Here is a 25999-nt window from a genome sequence, read left to right as displayed (position 1 = left end):
GCCACAAAAGTCGTCGTACACTCAAATTTTTTCGAATAAATTCATGATTAAAACTATCATATGTCATTTTTTTATTATTTTTGCATTGTGTTGACCCTTAAAAGTCATTTGGCTTTAATTTTTTGTTTATTTATTCCTTAATATTGTGTTTATTACTTTAAAATGACTGGTATTTGAAAAACACCACAAACACCATTCGAAATTTGAATTGTTTACTCACAGTAGCGGTAAATTGGTTTGAAATGTCCCTAAATTAGGTAATTTATACCGTTCTATAGTGAAGTGCTTGATAAAATGCTTTAAAGACAAGAATAGGATCGAAAACACGATAAGAAAAGGTCAACTGGCAAAGTTAACAATGCGTGATCGGAGGTTTACAGTTAAAAAAATTATGAAAAATACACATTTGAGTGCTGAAAAAATTTCTGCAGAATTGAATGAAACATTTTATGTTTAATTTTCACCTAAAATTGTTCGCCAAGTTGTCTGATTACCTGGATTAAATGGGACCTCTTCCTGCTGAAATTTTCTTGTTCGTGCGAATAACAGTAAGCTTACGCTTTCCGTCGCAAAATCAATGATAAATAAGCTCAAAACGTTTTGGAACAACGTCTTACTTATAGATAAAAATAAATTTAACATTTTGGGTTAAATTGTTGTATAATTGTAAATAAAAGAAAAAATGAGGAATTTAATCTGAAGAACTTAGTTGGATCAGTTAATCAGGACGGTGAAAGTGTTTTAGTGTGAGGGTGCATTACAGCATCAGGACTTGGAAATTTGGAATTTTTTGATTAAATAATGAATCATGCTGTTCATTTAAATATTTTAAAAAGCAATTTTAAACTATTAGCCCAAAATTTGGTAATCGGAAACAACTTTGTTTTTTATCGCGATAACGATAAGAAGCACAAGTTTGCGTTTGGTGCCTCAAAAATTGTCCTTATGCTTAGAAATACCCCCTCAATCTCCAGATTTGAACTTAATGTAACATATTTAGAAATATATGGGGGCTATATTACAAAAATACAGCTTTGAAACGAAAATAGAGCTAGAAACAGTAAGACTCAAACTGGGGTTGAATACTTACTCAGAAATTACCCCAAAAAAAAGAAAGAAAAAACAATGAAATCTATTCCCAGACGTTTAAAAGCTCTTGTTGATACTGCATGATGTTCTACTAAATAATAACTTTGTAAAAAGTTAGATTATTTACTAATTTTTTGACATTTTTTCGAAGTGTACGAAGACTTTTGTGAGATAGAATTTCCGGCACTTTTTGGTTTTTGATTTTTTAAAAATTATGTTTTAATGTTTTATTAAAAATTTTCATGTAGTTTTGTTAAATATAGATCATAGATCTTATAATAAAATACCTATTCCGAAATATTAATTCTAACCAATGGATAATGGCCTATTTCATTGAAAATCGTAGGTGTACGAACACTTTTGGGAGCCACTGTATATATTATTATTGTTTATTAAATCATGAGCGGGGGGGGGGGGGGGGATAAAAGTGCTTACCAATGCCTTTTCAGAAAAGTTTACAACAACACAGCTGCTAATTAGCTGTGATAAAACAAACCACCATTATATTTATTTGGCAGTAGCAATTACTTATCACTTGCAGGAACATCGCAAGAGTGCCGATTTTTTTTTCTCAAAATTAGCCGATTTAGTATAAGCTGATCCCTCTAATTTGACTTCAAAAAAGGCTCCAAAAATTATCGGTTTATACACAGAAATATGCGTTATTTTGTTTTTGCTCTTTCAATAAACAATTTGTGAAAGATCCGATCTTGTTTATCAGAATTTTGTGAAGGGTCCGTTTTGTTTGATCGGGATTTTGTGAAAGGTCCATTTTGTTTGATCGGGATTTTGTGAAAGGTCCGTTTTGTTTGATCGGGATTTTGTGAAAGGTCCGTTTTGGTTGCTCGGATTTTTGTGAAAGGTCTGTTAACGGACCCAAATATCCTCTGGCCAGACCCCTGGTAAACATCAATATTTTGGAAGCTACCTCATAAGCATTAAGTTCCCAACAGATTTTCATATTTGTCCTGAAGGAAAAAAGGGACCTGAAGTCTTAAAAAAGTGAGAGAAAACTTTATCTACTCCCCCTCTCCCTCCACTTTCCCCAAAAAACTGCTAAAGCACATTATAATAAATACAGTTTTTAAAAATTATGTGTGCATGTACACTCAAACCTGTTTTTGTGCTGTCTTTTTTTGTGCGAACTTTTTTCTGCAGTATATGAAAATTTCAATCAAATTGGGATTCAATTGACGAAATCTTTACTAATAATAAAGCTGAAAGCCTGTTTATATCTCTCTGATGCACACAGTGCCTAGGACCGTTCGGACAATTTTCATGAAATTTGGCACAAAGTTAGTTTGTAGCATGGGGGTGTGCATCTCGAAGCAATTTTTGGAAAATTTGATGTGGTTCTTTTTCTTTTCCAATTTTAAGAACAAAATTATCATAAGATGGACGAGTAAATTACGAAGTTATCATAACGTTGAACTGTAACATGGGCACAAGCCAATTGGCGAGAAGATTCACCATACATTATTTGTAAATATACAGGCAAACCAAAAGACCTTTTAATTTTCTACTACGGGCAAAGCCGTGCAGGTGCCACTAATATCAAATATGTTCAACGCTAATGAAGAACTGCAAGCAAAACACCTTATTCTTCCCCAATTCCGGAAAAGCTATCGTAAACAGATATTTGCATTTTGCCCTCATTTGGAGTTCAATTAATCTGGAGGCCCCGCCCCGTTGTTGAGCTGAAGGTAAACGCTTCGTTAAAATGCTGGTTATATTTCGACACTGGTATCCAGTGTGCATTCATGCAGCTTGCATCATCTATTTAAGTAACTTAAATAAGTCAATTCCTCCCATGCAATAAAGTTGAGGGTCTGTTTTCCCCAAACAAGAAAATTAATAAGTTTTTCAAAAATACCGTCAAACCCTTGTTACGTGAAACTGATAAATTTCATGTTAATCTGAATTCATCTCATCCGATAAATTAATAAGCTATTGTTAACTCCCAGGATTTAATGTAAAACGATATTTCATGTTAAGCGATTTTGTGTTAACAAGATTTGACTGTAGTTAGGTTTCTCTGTGGGGAAAAAAAACAAATTTTTTAAATATACTAATACAATCATAAAATTTTGGAGGGAAACAACAGCATTTTTTTTTAAAACAAGCTTATTTAAAAAACACGCACGTTTTAAAGAAATAAATAACCAAATTTAAGAACTAAAGATATGTTTTTCAAGCACTTGAAAATGAAGCCTTTAATTTCAAACAGTTTTCAAGGTTTTTTAAAAGCATATAAATCATGTAAATGCAGGATTTTTTCTTTTTCTTTTTTTTTTACATTTGGCAAAAGCATTAATAATACCTTTTACTGGCTTCAAGCTTCTTCAAGCCTTGAATATTTGTATCTAGGGAATTGCTTGGTTGGTTCATATTTGAGTTACTTTGTCCCGTGTTTGATGGAGAATAAGTAACACTTGGAGAACTTTGATGAGATTTACTATAGGATGGTAAAGATGACTTAGTTTGCTCAGGTATTTGCTCAATAACAGATTCTGAAAGTCATTAAAATAAATGAATAACATACCATATGACAACAATCATACATTTCAGAACTTAAAAATGAACAGAATGAATAACTCAGTGATTGATCAGACATAAATAACAAAAATGCTAACAATAAAATAATATGGCAAAGCCCAATAAAACGGAGCGTTCAGTATCGAAACCAGCTCAATTGATTTTTTGAAATTTATAGGAGAGACAAAAACATTTCACGCGCTGACACTGAACTTTTCTAAAAGATTTTTGTTTGAGCTGGTTTTAAAATAAATCAGCCTTATTTTTAAATAGTGCAATCAAATTTGTGTAGTTTTAACTTTTATGCCATGTACTAGCCTGAACAGTCAAAAATGTGAGTTGATTAAGCAATTTATAATACTGTTTGACCACGGATTGTATCTAATGCGGCAATCTGCAAAGTAAAGATGATTCCAAGTGAATGAAACTAGCAGGGGAGCAGGGAAAATAACGATGGGATTTTGATGCAAGTGTTTTATAATGTCACTAGTGCCTTATTCATTTATTGCATTCTCAAAAATAAAACAAGGGGAAACAAAAATAGTTACCATGGAAACAACAAAAAGAAAAAATATTTTCATTTCGTTCAGGAATGTAAAAGCAAAATGGTAAGCTCAAAATTTGTTGTGAATAAATAAATCAATTAATTTTTGCCTTGAGAATATAGATCAAATATACTTTAGATTTAAAAAAATGTTGCTGTGAGCAAATTTTTATTTTTACAAAACTAAGGCTAAATAATAGAGAGGCAAAAGTGCACATCTGAAACAAACCAACTTACAATACCTATAAACTAATAGATACGTCCATTTCCGCCTATAAATGGGATATTAGCCTTTCCATGTAATCGATGGTCAGACAGTAATAATGTTGTCGATGCTACCCTCACACACACACAAGTTTCTATAATGGCACTAAAAGTTGAGCAGGTTTAGACACGGCATTTATGAAAGGTTTTTGACCTGATTGTGAGGGATTTGTGCATGGCCGCTGCCAAAAATTATTTGAGAAAAATTTTTGGCAGTGGTTTTGTCCTGATTCAGAGGAATGTTTCAAATCAGAGTAAGAGTATAGAAAAAAAATCAAACTATAGGGAAAAAAATATTTTTTTGAAACTTATGTATTAAGCTCATTTCGAGGATAAAACTTCGAATGAAGTTTAGGGCAAAAAGACATCTTCACTGACGATGAGATACTGCTTTGCAATAGGAATGAAAGCAAATGATTCAACATACATATTATAATTTCATTAACGTGAAGAACATACAACCAACACATTTCAGAGGAGTATGTTTACTATCTAATTATATACAACTGTTTTGTTAAATCAAGGGGGTAATTATTTACTTATTAAACATGCATAAAACTAGACGCACACGCACAGAAGACCTCTATAAATAGTTGAAACAAATTCACTTACTTCTTAAGTTTGATTTAAATTAATTGTTTTCAATGAAATTCAGTACACACAATATCAAGGGAAAAGGGCAGATGTTTAACCTTACCTAGGGAAGAATTGCTTGCTAAACCTTTCAACATCTCAGGAACTTCAGAAATAACACCTTCCTCCTCCTTGAAAAAAAAAAAAGTTTAACAAGCTGTAACTAATTACAGCACAAGAGAAACAACATAATTTTAAAAGACTTCAGACTAGAGACAGTGTGAGGTTCACTTAACATCTAAACATGAAGAGAAAAAGGCATTTGTAGGCCCTTATCTTATAGCTTAGTTGGAATCTTGAGTTCTAAGAACTAAAAACAGGTTTTTGAAAGCAAGTCAACTGAAAAAGAGTCCGTGCGGCGATCTACCCGAGCGAAATGACTACAGACTCATATCTTTAACAAATAAATGACAATTTATTTGACAAAATACAAATGTAAATAGGAAATAACATGTGTAAATAGAATAAACTTATATCTCAAAACAATTGACGAGAAAATAATCCCCCTCTTTTAAAGTTCTCAAAAAAACAGTTCAAAATATCATAAAAGTTCTACACCAGTCCAATACATAAGTATTTGCCACACCACAGGAAACTGTGGACCTTTTACCAGGGAACCAGACCTTTTATGATCACCGTTAAAACCTACGTAACTCCATAACATAGAGCTTAATTTGCATGATATGATAAAAAAAAATACATGTCAACTCAGAGATCTTCAAGCATGAAAACATTTTAAACTACTTTTCACATCAGCATCAGCAACCTGCTACTCAACACTTACGCTGTGATATCATACGGCTTATACTGGTAAACACGTGAGTTACAGTTGGTTCTCTAGACACAGAGGGGTAAACATTTGCGAACGTCGGTTTAGGAGAGTAGAATAATTTACCAAGTTAGATACAAAACAAGTTCTATAATTTAAAAGTACTTCCTAGCTTTCTCGGAACTTCTCCATGAACTCAAATGGAGGCATTTTTCTAACAGTATTTAATGTTACATAATCAGTGTTCATATACTGTAAAAGCACTTCCGAGAGCAGTAATTTTCATGAAGAAATCGGTGATTTTGTGAGCTGAAAATTTCACGAAACGTACATGAACAGAATTAAAAGTTAACTATATAAGGTTTGCCCAAATGAAAAATGGACACGTGGGATAATGTCGGAGTGTCAGAGTGAATGATTCCATTACAGTGCCATCCCACAAGTATATAAAGGGTGGTATGAGGTATGCATCTCAGATATCGTTCAGCGGTGAAACCTGTTTGCAGTAGAGGAAAATGTACAAAAGGAAAGTTCTGCTATCCATGGATGTGTCCAGATCAGAACAACGGGCAGTAGTATGGTTTCTGGTTGCGGAAGGTGAGCGTAATGCGGACATCTATCCGCATATAGCAACCACTGTTTAGGTTGTACGGCTGTAAACAAGTGTTGCAAAAGTTTGCAACAAGGGTAACAAATGACATCGGATCTGCCGAGCCCGGGCCACGCAAACATCACGATCACCAATGATTCCATTGCTTTCGTTAGCAAAATGATCCGAGCTAATCGAAGGATTAATACCCGTGAAATCAGTAACGAACTCAAGCTGAGTAAAGGAACGGTTCACACTAACATCCACAAACCCTTCCACATGTCTCCCAGGAAGCCCAGACGAATCTAAACGGATTCCGTTGGGAGGCTTTGGAGCACCCCCCATATAGTCCGGACTTGTCACCCGGTGACTTCCACATCTTTGGGTCACTAAAGAGAGCATTACAGGGAAACGTTTCCATTTGGACAATGAAGTGAAGGAAGCTGTGCAAGACTTCCTTTTAGGAATCAGCCCCGATCTTTCTACAGCAAAGGCATTGACCTGCTTCCACAATGCTGGGACCTGTGTTTCAACCCCCATGGCGATTTCTTTTGATTTACATTAAAAGTATTATTTTTATTCAACTTGCTCATTTTTCATTTGGGAAACCCTTATATAATATAAAGTAGAAATATTTCATGAGGCTTAAATTTTTGCAATAACAACAGCACTGCAAAAATTGGGAACATTAAAGCCTTGCCAAAATAAGTACTTTTACAATAGTCGAGGCCAAAAAGCAAGGTTTTCTCTTTGATTATAACAGTAATTTATTACTGTATTTATTCTTTCTTTGTTCACTGCTAGTCCATTTTTCTACCTAATAGTTTAAATATTTTGCATTTCTTTGAATAACAATAATGGATGAATATTACCACTACAGCAGTATTAGAGAGCACCATTATATATATCTACTAGATTGTAAATATTGAAGCTCATTTTTAAATTCAGAGCGAGAGGGGAAAATGGCAATACAAATGAATTGATGTGAAATTGAATTTTTTTTGTTATCATATAATCCAAACATTGAGAATGAGATGTTATCTGTTTTATTCAAGTGTCATTCTGATATTGAAGAGAACATCCGAATCGCTAATCAATTGAATAGTACAAGTCATTCAACATTAAGGTAAATTGTTCTGCTTTTGAATTTCCTAGTAAAATGTTCAAGACTTGCAACAGAGTAATAGTTTGCACTTTGCTAAAGGATGTCATGCACAAATTTCAATTAAGTAAAATTTTTTGTTTCTTAAAATTATTAACTTGTTTAAAATATCAAAATATAACTACTGAGCACTTACAAACTACTAAAACAATAAGAAAGCCAAAAATTGAAGCATGATAATTCAAACAAAACAGAAGATGATAAATAATAATGAATAATGATACTAAACTGTAGAAGAATTCATGTGAATACAGTACTTAAATATGAAGTACATAATATATACAGATTTATTAAAGCTCTCGCTTGATGATCTTTTTTAAGATTTCAATAATGAATTGAGGAATGGCTTAAAAAAGATAACTAAAACTTGATATGTTTTCCGATAATACTTTATCAAAGTGTTTTGCAATCAACAAAAGTGGCACTTCCATATACAAGAATAGCAACATTTTTTGTTTTTGGCATCAATACATAAAATCATTTTTATTCTCCATCTAATTCAATGCATATGTATAGCTTGACACATTTTCTCAATAGTGGCAAAAAAAAAAAAAGAATTGCTATTTGCATCAGGCTAAAATTAGTGGAAGCTTTACTGTTGCTTTTTAAACAAATATGTTGATTTAAATTGTACATGACATATTCATGATTAACATAGAAGCACTATACCACTATCTGTTCATCATTAGAAATGACAGTTGGTGTGGACGAAGAGGAAGATTTAGCTCTAGGAACTTCTTTCAATTTGTCTTGGGAAGCAAGCTTTGAGATATGTCCTTTTTCTTTCCCTATGCAAAAAATGCAGATAAGTACACAAGGTGTAGAGTAGACACATTAAATAATATTTTGATTTACATAAGAGTACATATATTCACCAAAAACAATGATTTTATCATTAATAAATTCTGAAGAATTAACACTAAAAAGTAACATTGCAAATGAACATAAAAGTAGGCTTTCATTGCCAGGGTCAATAATACACAGCGATTCTAGAAGACAAGATACAATTTCAAATTGCTACATTTCTTGCACTATACGCTGCACTTGAACTCTGTAATTTTTCCTGCGATTATACTAACATGGCATTTAAAGATGTTCAAAAAGCTCTCCTGCAGCTGAACCAATAACATCTGGACAGGAGCCCAACTCATCCTATACTCGATAACGAATGTCATGCAGCACCTAGCTCATTGCCACTGTGTTTTTATTTCATAAGCCATTCAAATCTATGGGACGAAAAAGCCCACAAGAAAAAATTAGAGGGTGTAGTCTGAGATCAGGGGACCTTGGTGGCCAGAATTTTACTTACAGCTAATGCAGTAAATAATTTATTAACAATTGATAATATAGCCCAATGCAGTTCTGGAGTAGGTAGTAGTAGTATTCATAACCAGGGCTGTGGAGTCGGAGTCGGAGTCGAAGAGTCGGAGTCGGGCTGATTTTGGGATAAAGGAGTCAGAGTCGTTAGAAAACATGCCGACTCCGACTCCGGGCTTCTTTTTTTCTTTCCTTTTCACTGACTCTCCTTGCATTTTTTAAAAACTGATTACCAATTGGTTCGATTACATGTATAAAAAGATACTAATGAGAAAATAACTGCCATTATGGCAATTAGCTAGCTTGAATGCTTACCGAACTTTCTGCAGCCGTCCCCTAGTTTGCTTGCTTTTTAACTTAACTAATAGCAACTGTCAGCAAACGGTTTTGTTGCCTAACATTTTCAAGTAATCACTTTCAAATAAAAATGAAATATAGTGTTTTGTTCGATCTCACTTATAAAATAGTAAAAGAAACGTAACAAATTAGTAAGTTGACACCCGTAGCTAAGGTTGAAACGTTTAAGTGTGATCAGCAAATTCAAAGAAGTTCTGGCGCGAAAGCACGAATCCAAAAGATTCGATGAAATAATCTAATGTTTTTTTCTTTATTAAGGCTATTTCTGTAAGCTTGGTTCTCACTAAAAAGTATGGAACAAAATAAGTAAATGATTTCTTGATTACAACACTCAAGAATTGCAGTTAATCTAAAAATCTTCATATTTAGGTTAATTCTAAAGCAGCCAATAAAATTTAAATTAAAAATTTAGCGAAGAAGAAATATAGGTATAGTAAAAGTTATTCGTACAAATTTGTATTCCGCCGCGTTTTATGTAAAATTAGCTCCTGACGTATATGTGCCCTATTTTCGTTGAAATTTTTTTGATGAAATATTATTTAAAATGTATTCGTGAAAATTTTCAGAATTAAAGTATTTATATTTTTTTATAAACTCTGAAATTAACTTTGGGTGTCATCTACCAGATGGGTGTCACCCGGGGCAAACCACCCCCTCTCAAGAACTTGGATTTTAAGGTTTTTTTCCTCTCAAGTTACAGCTTTCAAAAATTGAAAGCACATGATTTGATCAATATCTATTTGTTAAACATTAAGGGGGGGGGGAATTACAGATAATCCTTTTTAAAATTTTTAAAAGGGATTTTTAAGTCATCTCACTTTTTAACTCGTAACTATTGGAAAGTTTGATTTTTAAATTGAATTTCCAACGTTGTATGGCGTCTTGGGTTTACAATAAAACACAAAATGCGAAATTTTCATAAAAAGGAATTAATATTTCAATCTGTGTTAAGAGGTTTTCCCCCTTCCCTTGAATGGAGAGAAGGAGTTGAAAAAATACAATTAAAAAAATTAAAAAAAATCCGGAGTCTGAGTCGGAGTTGGAGTCGGGCGTTTCAAAATCCAGGAGTCGGAGTCGGGGTCGGCAATTTTCTTTCCGACTCCGCAGCCCTGTTCAAAACTTCACAGCACACCCTTTTCAATATATTTAACAGAATGCAAGTACAGTCGGATCCCGCTACAACGCGATCCGACTTATGTGAAGTGACTATAACGCAAGTTTTTTCTTCTTCTAAGTAATGATTTTTTTATTGCTGATGCAAATTGCTCGCCTGCTACATGAAATTTTTTGGAAAGGAGCATCCGAGCGTTAGAATGGGCTTTGTTGACACTAAATATTGATTTTTTGAATGGACTTTCATCCCTTTAATATTACTGAAAGCGGAAGTTCACATAATGTGTTATTAGTCTAAATCTAAGCAGCGCTTTGCTTTAGTTTACACAAATAACTGCTGCGATTCTTAATGTTTTTTTTCCACTTTACATATGAACATTGATAAAGTAGAATGGCTCCCAAACGCGCTTTTTCATTTAAAGTTGGCGAAATTGGAAAGAAAATGAGAAAGTTTCTTACCATTAAAGAAAATGTCAAGATTCTCGATATGCTTGAACAATTAAAAAGCGGATCGAAGGTAGCACAGCGATCAGGTATGAGTGATTCTTTGATACATGCAAGTAAAATTCAAGAAAAGGAAATCCGTAAAAGTTCAGAACTTAGTTTTAATACTGAAGCTCGCAGAGTAGTGTCTGAGCAAAATACAAATATTATGAAAATAGAAGATGCTCTTTCATTGTGGCTTACAGAGACTAGAAAGAAGGGTGTTCTCACACTAAATAAACCATCATCTTCATCCTTTTAAAAATTATAATTAAGTTTACGATATCTACTGTTCAGAGCTATTATAATGCAGTAATGAATGTATTTAAAGCAAGCACCGTACTGTGTTAATTCATGTCTCTCATTGATAATTGATTTTGTGTTTCGTAGCAGTAATTTATGTTAAATTGTAACGCTTTATCTAAAATGCAATAAAAAAAAACCCATTTCTTTATAAAAGATACGGTAATATATATATAGTTAAGAGATGGTTTTAGACAATTTAAAGAGTGTTAACACTTGTCTGAAATAATTAGGTATGCTTATAAAAAATTTCTAAACATACGTTGTTCCACAACGCGAAATTTCGACTTGCGCGAGGGGTCTTGGAACGCATCCCTTGCGTAAGTCGGGGCTCGACTGTACAACATACAGTGAAGGAAATATAGCAATTTGAAATTGTGTCCATATTTTTGAATCACTTGTACAACTACTCTCTGTGATCATAGGCCACAGTCTATTCAGGATGCTTCTGACTGAGATTTTGTTTGATGTGTATAACGCTTTTTCAAAGCAAATGAATTTAGAGGAAAAGTCTATGTGGTTCTTATCTTACTCCTCTTTGGATAGGGCACCAATCTCAGGTTTGATGTTACTATCTCTGAACTGCCAATATTTTTTGACCTTGAGAGAACTTCTAATCAAATTATTATTCTTAGACCAAGTTTCATAAGAACCGGGAGACCTTTGTATAGAGTTCTCGCTAGGGTGTGGAATTGTGCAATGAGGTCATTTCCAAAATTTCAAAAGTATTTTTTTCTGAAAGAGCATGCTTAAAAACATAGGATCTGATCATTTTGTGATAAATTTGTTTACTTTTAATATTAAAAAAAAATTACTTAAAGCGGAGCGCTTTCATTGTTTCAGGCTTCTGCTGATGACATCACAAATGATGAAATGCCATTCAGGGTTGCTACTCACAGTGCAAAATATTTAATTCGCATCTTTACTCATGTGCTTGGGCAACAATATGGTTGATAGTTAGTGTAGAGTCGAACTTTAATTTGTTGCTTGATTATCATAACGTAGAAATGTAGTAGAAAGATGCGGCAAAGTGCATCATTTGTGATGTTATTAAGATCACACCTTGTTTAAAAAATTGGACATTTTAAAAAATTAATTTTAAAAAACTGTTGGGAAAATGAAAGTATTTTCTGGGTCCATGTTATTTTTTTTGCTCATTCCATCCATTTCAATGACTAAAAGTAGTACTTTTGAATGAAGGAAACCATCCCATTCTTACAATATTTTCCAAAATCCCACTTGAGAAAAATCTATTTGCAAGCGATTCTGACAACTCTCATTTAAAAGTTTCGTCATCGTGAAAAATCTCACTTTGAATATTTTCCTCGAACCCTGCTCATTCCTAGTGTTGCCTTTTAAAAGTGAACCAAAACAGAGCCAATGATTTATTTAAATGTGTGAAATTGGTGTGCTAGCATAAGGATATTAGTCTAGGTACAACGCAAGATGACTTGACACAAAATGTTTTCTACACAAAAATTAACTTGAAAGGGCATTTATCTAATGCCTGGTATGTCAAACAAAATTATATGCTGAAACAAAAAAAAAGTTTTTGACTTAACTTGACACAAAAATAAGAGAGATAAGCTGCAAGAGTTTACCTCATGCTACATTATAATGTTTTACACCAATGTTTGTCACACAGATCATGGCTTACAAGCCCAGAAATTTGCTAGTATTATACATTCAAATGAATTTTTATAAGTTTGATAGAATAGAGTGCGGCACTCACAGTGGGAAAAAAAACGTTTGATTGCGCCACCCCCTTTTTAGCTGTTCACGCCAAAATAGAATTACCTCTTGTACCCTCTAAGGGCTACTTGCCAATAAATTTTTCTTTCATTCTGTTCATTATTTCTTGAGATACAGCAGTCACAATTGACGACAAGAAACGCTCTATAGCTCAACCCCTGTTTGGGTTATTAACACCAAAATTAAATCAGCACCTGTTCCTGTTAATGGCAACATATGGACCAAATTTTGTTTGATCCCGCCAGTTACTTCCTGAGGAATAGCAAGCACGCGTAACTCAAAAAACGTCCTATTTCCCCACCCCCTAGGAAGAATTTGGGCCAAAAACCAATGGGCACAAGTTCACATAGGGGTACATATATGTACCAAATTTCGTTCGATTTCATGCGGTAGTTTTTGCTGTAGAGCGGCCACAAAAAACTGGTCACACACAGACGTGACACACACTCATACACACAGACAGACAGACATTTTCCAAAAATAGTTGAAATGGACTCAGCACACCTCAAAACGTTCGAATCCGTCAAAATTGGAAATTCGAAAATTTGCACGAATCCAATACTTTCTTCTATACATTAGATATTGAAAAAAGTAAAAAAAACTATACTAAAACTTGTGCTGCATTCTTATAAAGATTTTGTTTTTGTTTAGCAATTTTTTCAAACAATTTTGATTAAAATTATTTAACAGTTAAAAGTTAGAAGTACAACATAAGATGGCTTACTATTCAATATCTGATACGCTAAAGACATTGGTTCTTTTAAAAGCTTCTTTTTATCTTCCAAAAGAGCCTTGTGATTTTCACATATGCTTCTGCAAGCTTCTTGTCTACACTGTAGTTCAGCTTTTTCTTGCCGAAGCCTCAGAATTATTTCATTTTGAAGCTTTTTAATCGCAGTTACTTCTCGCTCCTTCCCTTTATCACGTAACTTCCTGTAGTCAAAATACACCAGATTAAAAAAGAAATGCATTTATACCTTAAAACATAGAACAAATAACTTTGAGGGGGAAATATTGTAATAGATACAAAACGTCCATTGGTGAACTGGAGTTCAGTTTGAAGCTTTCAAAATTGCTACTCAGCTAAAATCAGAACAACTTTGGTGAAGCGAGGATAATAAGCAACTTGTGATTGCTCAAAAAAAAAAGGATGGTGGTGGGAGGGGGGGTGCAGAAAATTTCTACCATAGCAATGATACCATAACAGAAAGAAGATTCAGTACTAAATACATAAAGAAGCAAAATCAAAGGTGCCCATATGGAGAGGGGGGGGGGGGGGGTTCAAGAGCCCCTTTAGAAGTTAGAAATTCCTTGCTTTTAGTACTTTTTTTTCTTTCCAAAAATGTAAAAACATTTCTTCTCCAGCCGTAAATGACTAAGTTACTAAAAATGTCAAATTTTAATAACTCTAATCTGCACTGAAATCAGTTTCCACGGGAAAAATATCTGAGCCTCCCTTACAATTTTGCATATGTATGCCCTTGAACAAAATTCAAATTCATAATTAACTTATGGAACTCATACAAACAATATGCACTGCACCACTTACTTTTTACACAATTCTAGCAACTTTATTTCAACTCTGGCCTTTTCAACAATGATTTTCTCTTGCATTTGTAGAAAGGAAAGCTTTTCTTTTGCACTCAACTGCTTATCATGACTCATTCCCTTCACTACATCTAATGCGAGTTGAGCAAAAGAGTCATCTGACTCATTTTGATGGGAGAAATCAGAGTCCCCAGACTGACTGCTAATCATTGTGGCAGATGATATGGATTCCTAGAAAAAACATTCAATATTTGTATGAATGATTATGCCTTTTTTTGCAGTGAAGTCAATTATTTTATTGATTATGTTTGAGAACATTATCAATTACTTTAAACACAAATATTATTTTATAATACAAAATAATTAATTAAAAACTCATTGCAATGTTGTTTTTAAAGTTAAAAAAAAAAAAAAACCTAAATCAAAGTTTTATGCCAACTTACATTATCTGATAGACTAGCCGGAGAAGGCGATGAGAGATTTCCAGATATCTTTCTTTTATTACTTCTTTCGGAAAATTTTTCACCTAGAGAAATATTGAGAAATGATCACTTGCACACAATATTGATGAAAATTGAAAAGTTTCAAAAAATTATTAATGCATACCTAACAAAATTTAGCTGAATAGAAAATTGTCCTTTGCTTTGTTTACATTGTTCAATTCCTACTATTAATTCACATACTTGCTCTATATATTTGTATATCTCGTTCAAATTTTCAATCGTAGATAAAATACTTTTAATTCATCCACTCAAGTTCAAATAAATTATTAAAAACTTTTGGCGGAGGAAACAAGATGTTAATAGAGTTTTTTGAAACATCACTTTATTCATTAATTTTAGATTTTCTAGTCAAGAGTGATTAAAATTAGCTAACACTGCAAATATCAGCCAAACCTGGCAACCTTGAGCAGGTTGATGGAAGAGAACAACATACTACTCCTTGCAGCAATTTTTGTGGTTTTGAAGAGAATGAAATTTTTTAAAGAAATTTTTTAACTGGTATCCTTTGTTTGTGACGACTGCAGCGATGGAATCGGTTAACAGCCTTTCTTGAGCCAGTAAGGCTTTCTGTGCACTATTGAAGCCATCGTACAATTCATCTTCAGATCAGTTAGGCACATACAGTAAACTCCCGGTTATCAGCGGCTGGTTTATCTGTGACTCAGATTATCTGCGGGTCTTTTCACTATTTTTTTTTAAATAGTCATTAAATGTTTTATGAACTTATGATTGTGTTATTGTTCATTTTTAGCTTTTACATATGTATATTTTTTGCATTCAATGTTAGTAGATGGAATATAGCAATGTTTTTAGCAAAAATTTAAATGTATGTGTGAGTGTTATTCATATTTTTTAGCTATTGCATACAGTAGTATCGTTTTTTAACTATTATTCGGATTATCTGCGGTTTACTGTATTGCAAAAAAGAAAAAGAAGCTTGATTGTGCTATCAATTGAGATACATTTCTAATTAAAGTTTATTAGCTAACCTGGTTTAACTAATATTTTAGGAGAATCATTTGTAACTTTGATTTGAGCTGTTCAGTATCAAAACCAGCTCAATGAAAAGTTTTTTATTTTTCATAGTTTGATCTTCTTTGGCAAATGAGAACAAGCTTTTTATTATGCCACAAAGCAGTTTGGAAGGAATTCTTCTCAGGCAAGTCAAAAACTGCAGCCAAATTTCTGGTTTAATTCAAAACCAGCTCAACCCATGCTTTTACCAGATTGCCACAAATAGGTAGGCTTAATCAACTCAGATTTTTGATTGTACAGGTTAGTACATGGCACAAATTTGAGGTACCACATGAATTCAATTGGAATTTGAATGGAAAATTAAAAACAAAATAAAATGGTCAATTTGCTTTAAAATCAGCTGAATCCAAATTACTTTTATTCATAATGTTGCTCATCTAAAAAGGAAACCAAAAACGAAGTTGTACACAAATTGTTATTCAAAAAAAAAAAAAAAAGTCTTTTGGAAAAATTAAGTGGGCAAAGTGAATTGCTTTCTGTTTCTCTACCAAAAGTGTAACAAATGCATTGAGCTGGGCTTGATACTAAACGGCTCATTTCATAAACATGTTTTGAAGAAACCATTTCATGACTTCTAAACACTTACTGATACTTGAAGCATTCAAATCAGATGTCACTGATTCAATCACTTCTGCCACTTTAGAAGAAGAGCTATGAGAAGATTTCTGTGCAGATAACTCTTCAAGTTCTATGGAACTTGATTGTTCCATTATTTCTTCATTACTGGCTGATTGAATTTCTTCAATTATTTCATCATGTTTAGAGCTTGCATTAGAGGTGGAATGTTTTGATTTTTTGCGACTAGATTTTGATTGCTTAGATGAGGATTTTTCAAATCCAACATACTCAGAATTGATGCTGTGTTGCTTTGATCTCATAGACGAAGAACTAGAGTCCACAACCGAAATCCTAATTGGATGTCTCTAAAATGCAAAGTGAAAAATCAGATCTTGTGCAAAAATTATTCTTTTAAAAACACATTATACAGGGTGTTTCAAAATGAATAGCAGGGATTTAACATATTATAATATTTATTACACCAAACTTACAGCCACAAGTGATATATCAAATGAAAGAGAAACTCAAACAGTTTTACATAATAGCCTACAAGTGTTCAATGTGAGCACCACATTCGTCACTCGGCACACGTCAAGACGATATGCGAGTTCTTCCCAAACTTTGATGGGTATCTCGTTAGTAATTGCTGCAACAGCTGTTTCAATCCTGTTCCTTAATTCGGGAAGGTCGGCTGGCAGTGGAGGCACATACACACGGTCCTTAATAAACCCCCAAAGATAGAAATCACACGGAGTTAGGTCGGGTGACCGTGGAGGCCATGGGAAACAAGCCCTGTCATTAGGCCCTTACGGCCAATCCAGCGGTCGGGTACGGTTTTGTTAAGCCAATCGCGTACCTCATTATGCCAGTGAGGCGGCGCACCATCTTGCTGAAAGATAAAGTTTTCTGGTTCATCTTGTGTCAGTTGAGGGAAGAGCCATAGCTATAAAGTATCCAGATAAGAAGGCGGATTGCAGCAGAAACATTCCACCTGCATGCACACTGATGCCAACAAACACAAAACTGTTTGAGTTTCTCTTTCATTTGATATATCACTTGTGGCTGTAAGTTTGGTGTAATAAATATTATAACACGTTAAAACCCCGCTATTCATTTTGAAACACCTGGTACTTTTAAATGTCATTTTTTTCCTTTTGAAATAGAATCCATTTTTCTGTGAAACATTTGATGAATAAATAAATTATGTAAAAATTTCAATGTTTTCGTAAAAACCATTCTATTACTACAACATACATAAGAGTTATGACTTTTTTTATTTAAGTATCAAAGTTCATTAGTTCCTTAATGCGGGACAATCAACAATGGATCTTTCAGAAGTACTTTGTTATAACTTATTTGAAATAATGTAGACCATCTTTTCATTTGCTTGGATTCAGAGTTATTTTTGACACACCTGCAAGAATAATTCAAGCATTGAAATCAGAAATACCCCTTGAAAACTTAGTCAAATGTATTTTTATGCTTGATATTTTAAATATATATTCATCATAGAAAATGAGGTTGGTGAGAGCCTGGATTTTTGAAAGTATTACATTTATTTGAATATCCAATTACTTTTTAAATGCAAAATATCGAAGGTTCTGAATATTAAAAATCAAAATAGCACATACTGTAGGGGCCGCTTTATGTGATCACAGTTAATGTTATCATTCGCTTAATGATATATCAGAATCACGAAGTCCAGGAACACTTGTATGTTAACAGGTGTTAAAAATGTCGGATATTGTAACCAGCACCTTCGTTTATTGTTACTTTTTCATAAACTTTCAAATTTTTCTCTGCTTTTGTTCCTCAATTAACATATACACAAAGGCAAACCCTGACAAGACTAACTTTCGGTGTGGCATTTTGTGGTTTTCGATAGCAGTGCAACCACTTTCTAGGAATAAAACTACAGAGAGTTTGTTCTCAGTGACCACAGACTCTCAATAAGATGTATTTGGTTTGCACATGCAAGAGTTCAGTTGCAGGACATGTTGCAGGTGTGGATGTAGACCTGCATGGTTGCAGGTGGTGATCTCCTCCCACTTAAAGAGAATTTATGTAGCTTCCGGAAAAAACAAGTTTCCTTATCATCATTAAAGCAGAAGTATTTTTCTCCCTCTCCAGTTACCTCAAAATTTCACTTAAAACGGTCAAACATTTTAGCCAAGGAGAAAAAGCGCAATGATTTAACTGTCAAGTAAAAAATTGACATTTTAAAACGTTTTGACAATTTACTTATGATGAGTCAAAGAAATACTGTAGAACAACAAGTAAAATCGTGCTGGAAAACATGGTTAGGTTGAATCTGCTTTGAAAATGTGTTTTACGAATTTCAGGGAAAAGGGAAGGATGCACAATTAACTGCTGTATTTTTTTCACCTATTACTCTGTGCTTAAAAATAGCATATTTTAATTTTCTTTTTTATAATTTTGATACTTCTACTCTGCTAATTTAAGACCTTTTAATTTAAAACTGGGTTTAGTTAAGTCACTGTAATTTTAATTTATTGTTGCAAAAATTGAAAAAAAAAATCATCATTTTATGCGTCCTGGACTCTTTTCGGTTATTGTTATCAAATTATATTTGTCCCAAAGTGATCACATTAAGCGGCGCCTACCCTCTCTGTATCTGTTCTTTTCCTTACAATCTTCCATTTTCTCCTTAGAAAGTTACTATGGAATTAATCACTATTATGGTCTTCACTGTTTTAAAAAATTAGACTCCTTCAAAATTAAATACACTCTTCTAAAAATGTCAAGAAGTATTGCTGGTTATTGTTTGGGCTGCAAATTCCTAAGTCATTCTTAATACCGAATGAAGATGATCAATCATTTTGGAAGGTTACAGAATTAGCTTTCATCTGTAATACTGAACTTAACGGGATCAGTTTTGAAAACCCTAAATAGTCCTTGGGTAAGGTAGCATGAGCTAATCAACACCCTCAATCAAGTCACTTTTCAAAAAGTAATGGGCCACATGGATCCGATTTGCAAGCCTCACTGGCCTGCAGGCCGGTAGGTTGGGCAAACCTAGCTGAGAACACACTTAATCAAATCACCTTACAAAAAAAAAAAAAAAATCAAAACGGGTTCATCCGTTTAGAAGCTATGGTACCTCAAACAGAAATAAAGATACACATACACACGTAAAATTTATAACCCTCCTTCTTTTTGTGACAATTAATACAAAAAATTAACTTTGGAGCAGTGTACTGCCGCGCTAAGAACAAAAGTCTTATCTGCACTTTTAACCATAATTGAGTAATTGTCACAAGGTGGCTGGCTCTTTATAACATATTTTACCTACAAACAATATTTTATGGTCATTTGTGAATGGGAAATATTTTTTAAAAATTTTGAAAAAGTGGAATCTGAATCAAATACATGGAAGTGTAAAACTTTAAACAGCAGATTCTCATTTTGAGTACAACAGCAGATATGACTTTTGTACTTAGCATTGAGTCATCTTACTTTCTGAGACTTATGCACCAATAAACTTAATTATGATAAAATCAATGAACCAACAAAAGAGGTATTTTTATTCAAACGAAGTAACAGCATTCATTTTATATCCCCCTATGCATACAACAAATATCTTTTTTCTTTACATTATTAAATTAACATTTTGAAATAAAATGAAAAAAAAAAAAAAAAAAAAAAAAAAAAAAAAAAACACCACTTACTAATATAGTTAAATTACAATAGATAAACCCAAACAAACAAGCTATTTTTAGAAACTAATACCTACTTTAGATGAAATGGATTTTTGAGACTTCAATATCTCGGTCACAGCAGATTTAGCTGCTGCAGCTGCTGCCTCGGAAGCAACCTTTTTCACAAACTGAGAATGCAAGTACTGCTCATTTTCACTAGGTATGTGCTGCTTAATCTAAACGATATTGACAAAGATTAAAGCATACATGCAATTCTTTTATATACAAAATTCTTTCATAATATCTGATTCAAAGTACTAATAAAATACTTAATTTGAAGCACAGCTGGTTTGATATCATAAATTGCAAAATAATGTTATATAAAGCCATCTGCATTTTTACCCATTTCTTTCACATTTCTGCTGTAAATGTATTTTACATTTTTGGAAAGAGAGCAGGTATTTGGTAGGTATTTTATATCTGTATCTCTCTATCGATCTATCTATGTGTATATAAAGGGTGATTCATAAAAGATGAGCAGAACTTAAAAGAGGTTATAGTACACATCCAAACAAACATCTTTCGTCAGAGAATGCATGATCAGAAATAACTTGCAAATGTGCTGGCACAGTTGGGAACCTGGCCTATGCAAACGTCTTATTGATTGGCCTGCTCACTCACCAGATCTTTCCTGCCTTGAATTTTTTCGTGAGGACAGCTGAAGGTTCTTATGTACACCAACGAGACACCCATTGAATCCCCCAGGAACTCGTCATCAGACATTCCGCCGTCGTCGGGGAATTGTGTGAAATGCTTGGTGTTTTCTTGAATGTTCGTCATTCCTTTCTTTGCTGCTCCTCCTGGTGCATAACCACTAGAGGTCACTGTTTTGAAGTTACTGTGAGAAGTTAAAATGAGAGGCTCCAAATTTCGTTTTGAAACTAAATAAAGTAGCTCTTTGGAGCACGCGGGCACGGGTTAATATTCATGCATTGACTCAAAATTTTGCAAGAATCATTTATGTGCATGATGGAACAAATTGCTGGGATGTTGCATAAAATATCCACAACTTCAAAAATAAGAACCATCCAAATATACATAACCATCCTAATATACAAGATCCTACTTACTAATAATGGCTCTTCAATTCGACTTGAAAGTGTCAGTCGAACTGGCTGGGTGAAATCAATATTAATAGTGCTTGGGATAGCTTGAGAAGCATTTAAAATATTTTCCTAAAAAAGGTTAAGAGTTAAACTTTAACATTCTTTAATTGAAAAAAAAATTACAATCAACATTAAATTTAGTGTCATAAAACAAACGTTTAAAAATTAACTGAATAAAATGTATGAAACAATAACAACTAAGTTATTCAAAAAAATTTCATTAAAATTTATCATTAAATGGTATTTAAAATGTAATGTAAATCGGGTAAGTTTGAAAATTTTACTACAAACAGTAATCTAGGAAGCGATTGCAACTGAAGTGTAGAGATTAAAACACATTTCTCAATAGTGACATTAACTGCTTTGCAAAAATATAGCTTTTTCAACTTGATCTCTTGATTGTATTTTTTTGTCTGCAAATTATTTTATTTATTTTTTTTTTGTAAGACTCTCAGATTACTTTCCTAAAATGCAATTTGAAAGAGTAATATCAAATATTATCTTAATATTATCCTATAACTAATGCAAATTTGTAAACAAAAAATAAGTTAAAACAAATATATTGTTTCAATTTATTTTTCTTCTTTTGTGTGTTGTTTCACACTTAATGCACTGATTTTTCTAGGTAATCCATAACAAAATAATAAATATAAATAAAACGTTTTAGAACTTTCCTATTAATTTTGTTTCAAAATTACTTTACAGAAAATCATTATTTTGATAGGAAAAGAAAATGATCAGTAAATTAAAACATATTAAATCTAAAATACACATCAAAAATATTACCATAGGATCTTCACCAGGCAAATCTGTAGAACCTTCTTTTCTGAAAATTTAATAAAGAACAAAGAAAATACATTTTAATTTTCAATGAACTAAAATGAATTTCAGAAAGTATTTTCCTATAATAAATACTTTTTACTATTATATAAAATAAATATTTGTGTAATTCATAAAGCAAGGAATTAATTACTCATGTTCACAAACTGTCAAAAGAACTCATAAATAAAACAAAATTTCAGAGAAAAAACAATAATTTAAAACAAGTATTATTGAAGCATCATAAACTGCAAATTAAATTGATATAGTAATCAAAATAAAACTAATTCAATCATCAGCTCAATTCTTAAGTAAAATAACCCCTTATTATATTGTGCCTCGTATATTACTATTCTTTTGTTCTCCAAAAACTATTGGGAGAAAAAAAAATTTGCTTTACAATTTGCATTTACAGAAAAAAAGTTATATTTCTAGGAAAAAGTATTTTTTTTTTTTAAATTAAATAAATGAATAAGCAACAAAACTGGCATGTTTTCCATACACTTAATTCGCTGCAGTTTAAGCTTTGTGAGGCTCTGAGAAGTTGAGCTCCGACTCTCTGACAATGTTACCTCTGTTTCGGAAAATAAAGAGGGGTAATTGGCGCTAAGTTCAGTTGAGAAACTTTTTTAGTAGTTTTTGAAAAATATTCCAACTAAAATCCGAGCCAATAACACATCTATTTTTCACTAAACTCCCATAAAACTGGTAAATATAGCTAAGGTCACAGCTCAACTAACCAGAGCTTCACTATACAATGTTTGATTTGTATTTAACCACAATGCAACAGAAATATTTCATTAATTTATTTATATAATTTTAAGAGAAATATAGGCTGACTAATTTATTCTGTGTAATAAAAAAGTTGTCCATTTATGATTTTAAACTCATCTTTTTGTCAGTGAACATGTCTTTAATTTGTACATTAATTGAATCATTACTTTTTTATGACTTTGGTTAAATTATGCTTTTTTGAAAGGGCGATATAACAAATGGTTAGTGTAATTCATTATTATTGGAAGTACACAAGCAGAATAACCATACAAGTGGAATTCTGAGAATCTGAAGAGTGAAACTTGTAGAATTAACACAATTAGTGGAAAAATCACATATATGCTATTTAAAACATACACAGGGTGTTTCATATAGAATGTGACAAAAAGGAATCCCACCTGCGAATACTGTAACTTATCTTAATTTAATAACTCAAACTTATAGTGAAACTACAGGTGTCCAAGATTTTATATATGTTCAATGTTTGGTCCTCTGGTTACATGACAAATATCTATGCAGTATTCAAGTTCCTGCCACACTCAAAATAGAGTGTATTATTTATGATTCAAGCTCTTCAGTTATCAGCTCCTTTAGGGCATTGATTCTATTTCCCCAAGACTTACAGGAGTAGGTCTTGGAGAAATGGATGAACAAACACTTGGTCTTTAATAAAATTCCGCAGGAAAAATATCACAAGAGGTTAGGTCTAAGGGTATTGGTGGAAAATGCAGCAATGGCATGTTTTTTGTCCCAGCATGACCATTCTAGCGATGGGGTAGACTTTACACTCAAAAGTCCCCCGTACCTAATACTATTTGTGGTTTAACCTTTTGGATGAGACCCTGAAGACAGCTCTGTTTTGATCTAGAACAGAAGCCAAGCAATCCTTGGTCCCAGAGGTATTGTTTCACTTGGAGTTCTTTGTGACCACAAGCATATTTAATATCCCCCAGTTACTTTTGATGAAGACGGTGAATCTTCCACCGGCTAAGATCGAACCCAGGACCCTCCGATCACAACTCCAGTGCCTTACCAATCAGGCCACTACGGCCCTGATGGGATTGAGTAAAGACCTACAACTGTTTCAACCCCATTTTGATGCTGTGATTATGCATAGGTTTTTATAAAATTTGCGGGGAAATGCCTTTGAACAAGGATAAATGACGATGTTTTGGCACATTCCAAAACATAGTACCCTTTTTCTCTTATCTTCTATGTGGTAGGCGCCACCTAGTGACAACTTTGAGACCAGGAGAGTTTTTGCTGTTTCTGTATAAAACTAGTATGATTGTAACTTCAGCAACACGAGTAATTTTAGAGGTGGGCTAAGATTAGGGCTATGGTTATAAATAGGCAATTATGATTATAAATAGGTAATTTATATGTTTCATAGCTTAAATTTGACAAACAAAACTTTTATTTTCTTCTTCTGTTTACAAAGTAACAAAAGAAAGATTTGTGAAAATATTTTATTTTGAAATTTGACGGACTTTAAACAGTTTAAGATTATTCATATTTTTGTTTTCTGTAGAAGATAGTTGAAAATTTGTTATCTAAAATACATTATCATAAATTTAAAAGCAAAACCAATGTAAATTAAAACTAGAAAAAATAAAATGAAGGTTTTATCATGGTCATTCATTAACAGCTTCTGTTGAAATGTTTTGAATGATACTTATGCTCAAACTTTATTTATAAAATTGACAGTACCAATATCTAGAGGGGGCGGGGGGCATGAGCTTTCCTTTATGAGCTCCCATGTTCAGAATCATTTTTTTTAAATTAAATAAATTCAATTACAGAATTTGTACTATGTCCTTATTTCTGTCCCATTCAATATGGAACACCCTGTTGTTATAATTTAACCAGTTAAATCAATGTATTCAAAGCCAAAGTGTCATAAAAACATACCTTAAATCATGCTTTGAGTTCAATGCTACTCCATTAGAGCCATTTGCAGAAATACTTTTTATGTTCATTCTGTCACTTTTACTTTTGACCGAGATCTCATCTTGACTTTCTTTAATTCTGTGACTGTCACCAATAAATGAGGAATTACGAGTTGAATTTTTATCACTACCAATTTCAGAACCACTAGATTCCATAACTGAACGGATACTTTCATCAGTTTCAACATTGCTACCATTTTCTTCAACAGTGTCAGATATTTTACTCGCAACAGGACCTGAACTTGCATCTTCTTGTGAATTGATTGATTTACTTTCATTAATTAAAGTTTCATCTGAATTTGGTGATCTACCATTTGTATTTTCTACAATGCTAATTACATCAGATACCAGCGATTCCGAATTAGAAGCACTTGACATATTCTTCTTTCTTTGCAGCTCAACAACACTATTTTCCTTACTTTCATCAGAACTAATACTATGAGAAATGAGCGCTTCAGATGCTCCAGAATTGTGATGACTGAGTGAGGGGCTTACGTGAGGAGAATGAATTTCGTTAAGATTAGTCTGATTTGCTAAATCAGAAGAAATAGGCTTCATTTCAAAACTCGGCATTGTTTCCTCCAACGACTCTTCAACTAGATCATTTTTAGTGCCTTGTGAACCATTATTGCTCAATACACTCTGATTGCTCACAGATGTAGCTGGAAAGTCAGAAGTGTAGTCTCCTCCGGCGGATAATTCACTTTGCTCATTACTCATCTTCGATGATGGGCTCTCAGCAAAATGATCCAGAGGTGGTTGTAAAAAATCTGAAAAAAAAACTTCGAATTATTATCATTACTTGGATTGGTCATTTGGAAGACCAATAATATGAAAAAATATAAGAACACAATGTTTAGTCCTTTTTTTCAAAAGGTTATAGAAAAAAAAAGGAATTTGAAGTTTGATTTCCGGTGGGCTGCAACAACAGTTCTTGGCAGGCCCTATTTATCGCGTGGGCACCCAGGGCTCATGCCCTGGGCATGAAATTTCTAAGAGGCAGGAACACTTTCTATAAATTATCTCAGTGCTTTTATTCTTTCCATTTTTTTCCCTTTTATGTATAAGTTGAGGAAGG

At 33.0% G+C, this 25999-nt stretch overlaps 1 protein-coding gene across 1 annotated transcript in view; it reads right to left on the bottom strand.

The window, feature by feature from the left end:
* Positions 1 to 25999, bottom strand: part of LOC129216716 (centrosome-associated protein 350-like) — a 94779-nt gene that overhangs the window by 17829 nt on the left and 50951 nt on the right. Inside the window, exons 14-23 of the mRNA XM_054850933.1 lie at positions 24884 to 25446; positions 20895 to 21087; positions 20309 to 20449; positions 16583 to 16919; positions 14902 to 14984; positions 14460 to 14689; positions 13635 to 13843; positions 8255 to 8373; positions 5130 to 5196; positions 3410 to 3599 (exon numbers count right to left, since the gene is read on the bottom strand). Of these exons, the coding sequence (XP_054706908.1) occupies positions 3410 to 3599; positions 5130 to 5196; positions 8255 to 8373; positions 13635 to 13843; positions 14460 to 14689; positions 14902 to 14984; positions 16583 to 16919; positions 20309 to 20449; positions 20895 to 21087; positions 24884 to 25446 (2132 nt within the window). The remainder of the gene's footprint in view (positions 1 to 3409; positions 3600 to 5129; positions 5197 to 8254; positions 8374 to 13634; positions 13844 to 14459; positions 14690 to 14901; positions 14985 to 16582; positions 16920 to 20308; positions 20450 to 20894; positions 21088 to 24883; positions 25447 to 25999) is intronic.

Source organism: Uloborus diversus, chromosome 2 (assembly GCF_026930045.1).
Source record: "Uloborus diversus isolate 005 chromosome 2, Udiv.v.3.1, whole genome shotgun sequence".
Lineage (NCBI taxonomy): Eukaryota > Metazoa > Arthropoda > Arachnida > Araneae > Uloboridae > Uloborus > Uloborus diversus.
This window is presented reverse-complemented; position numbering and strand designations above follow the sequence as displayed.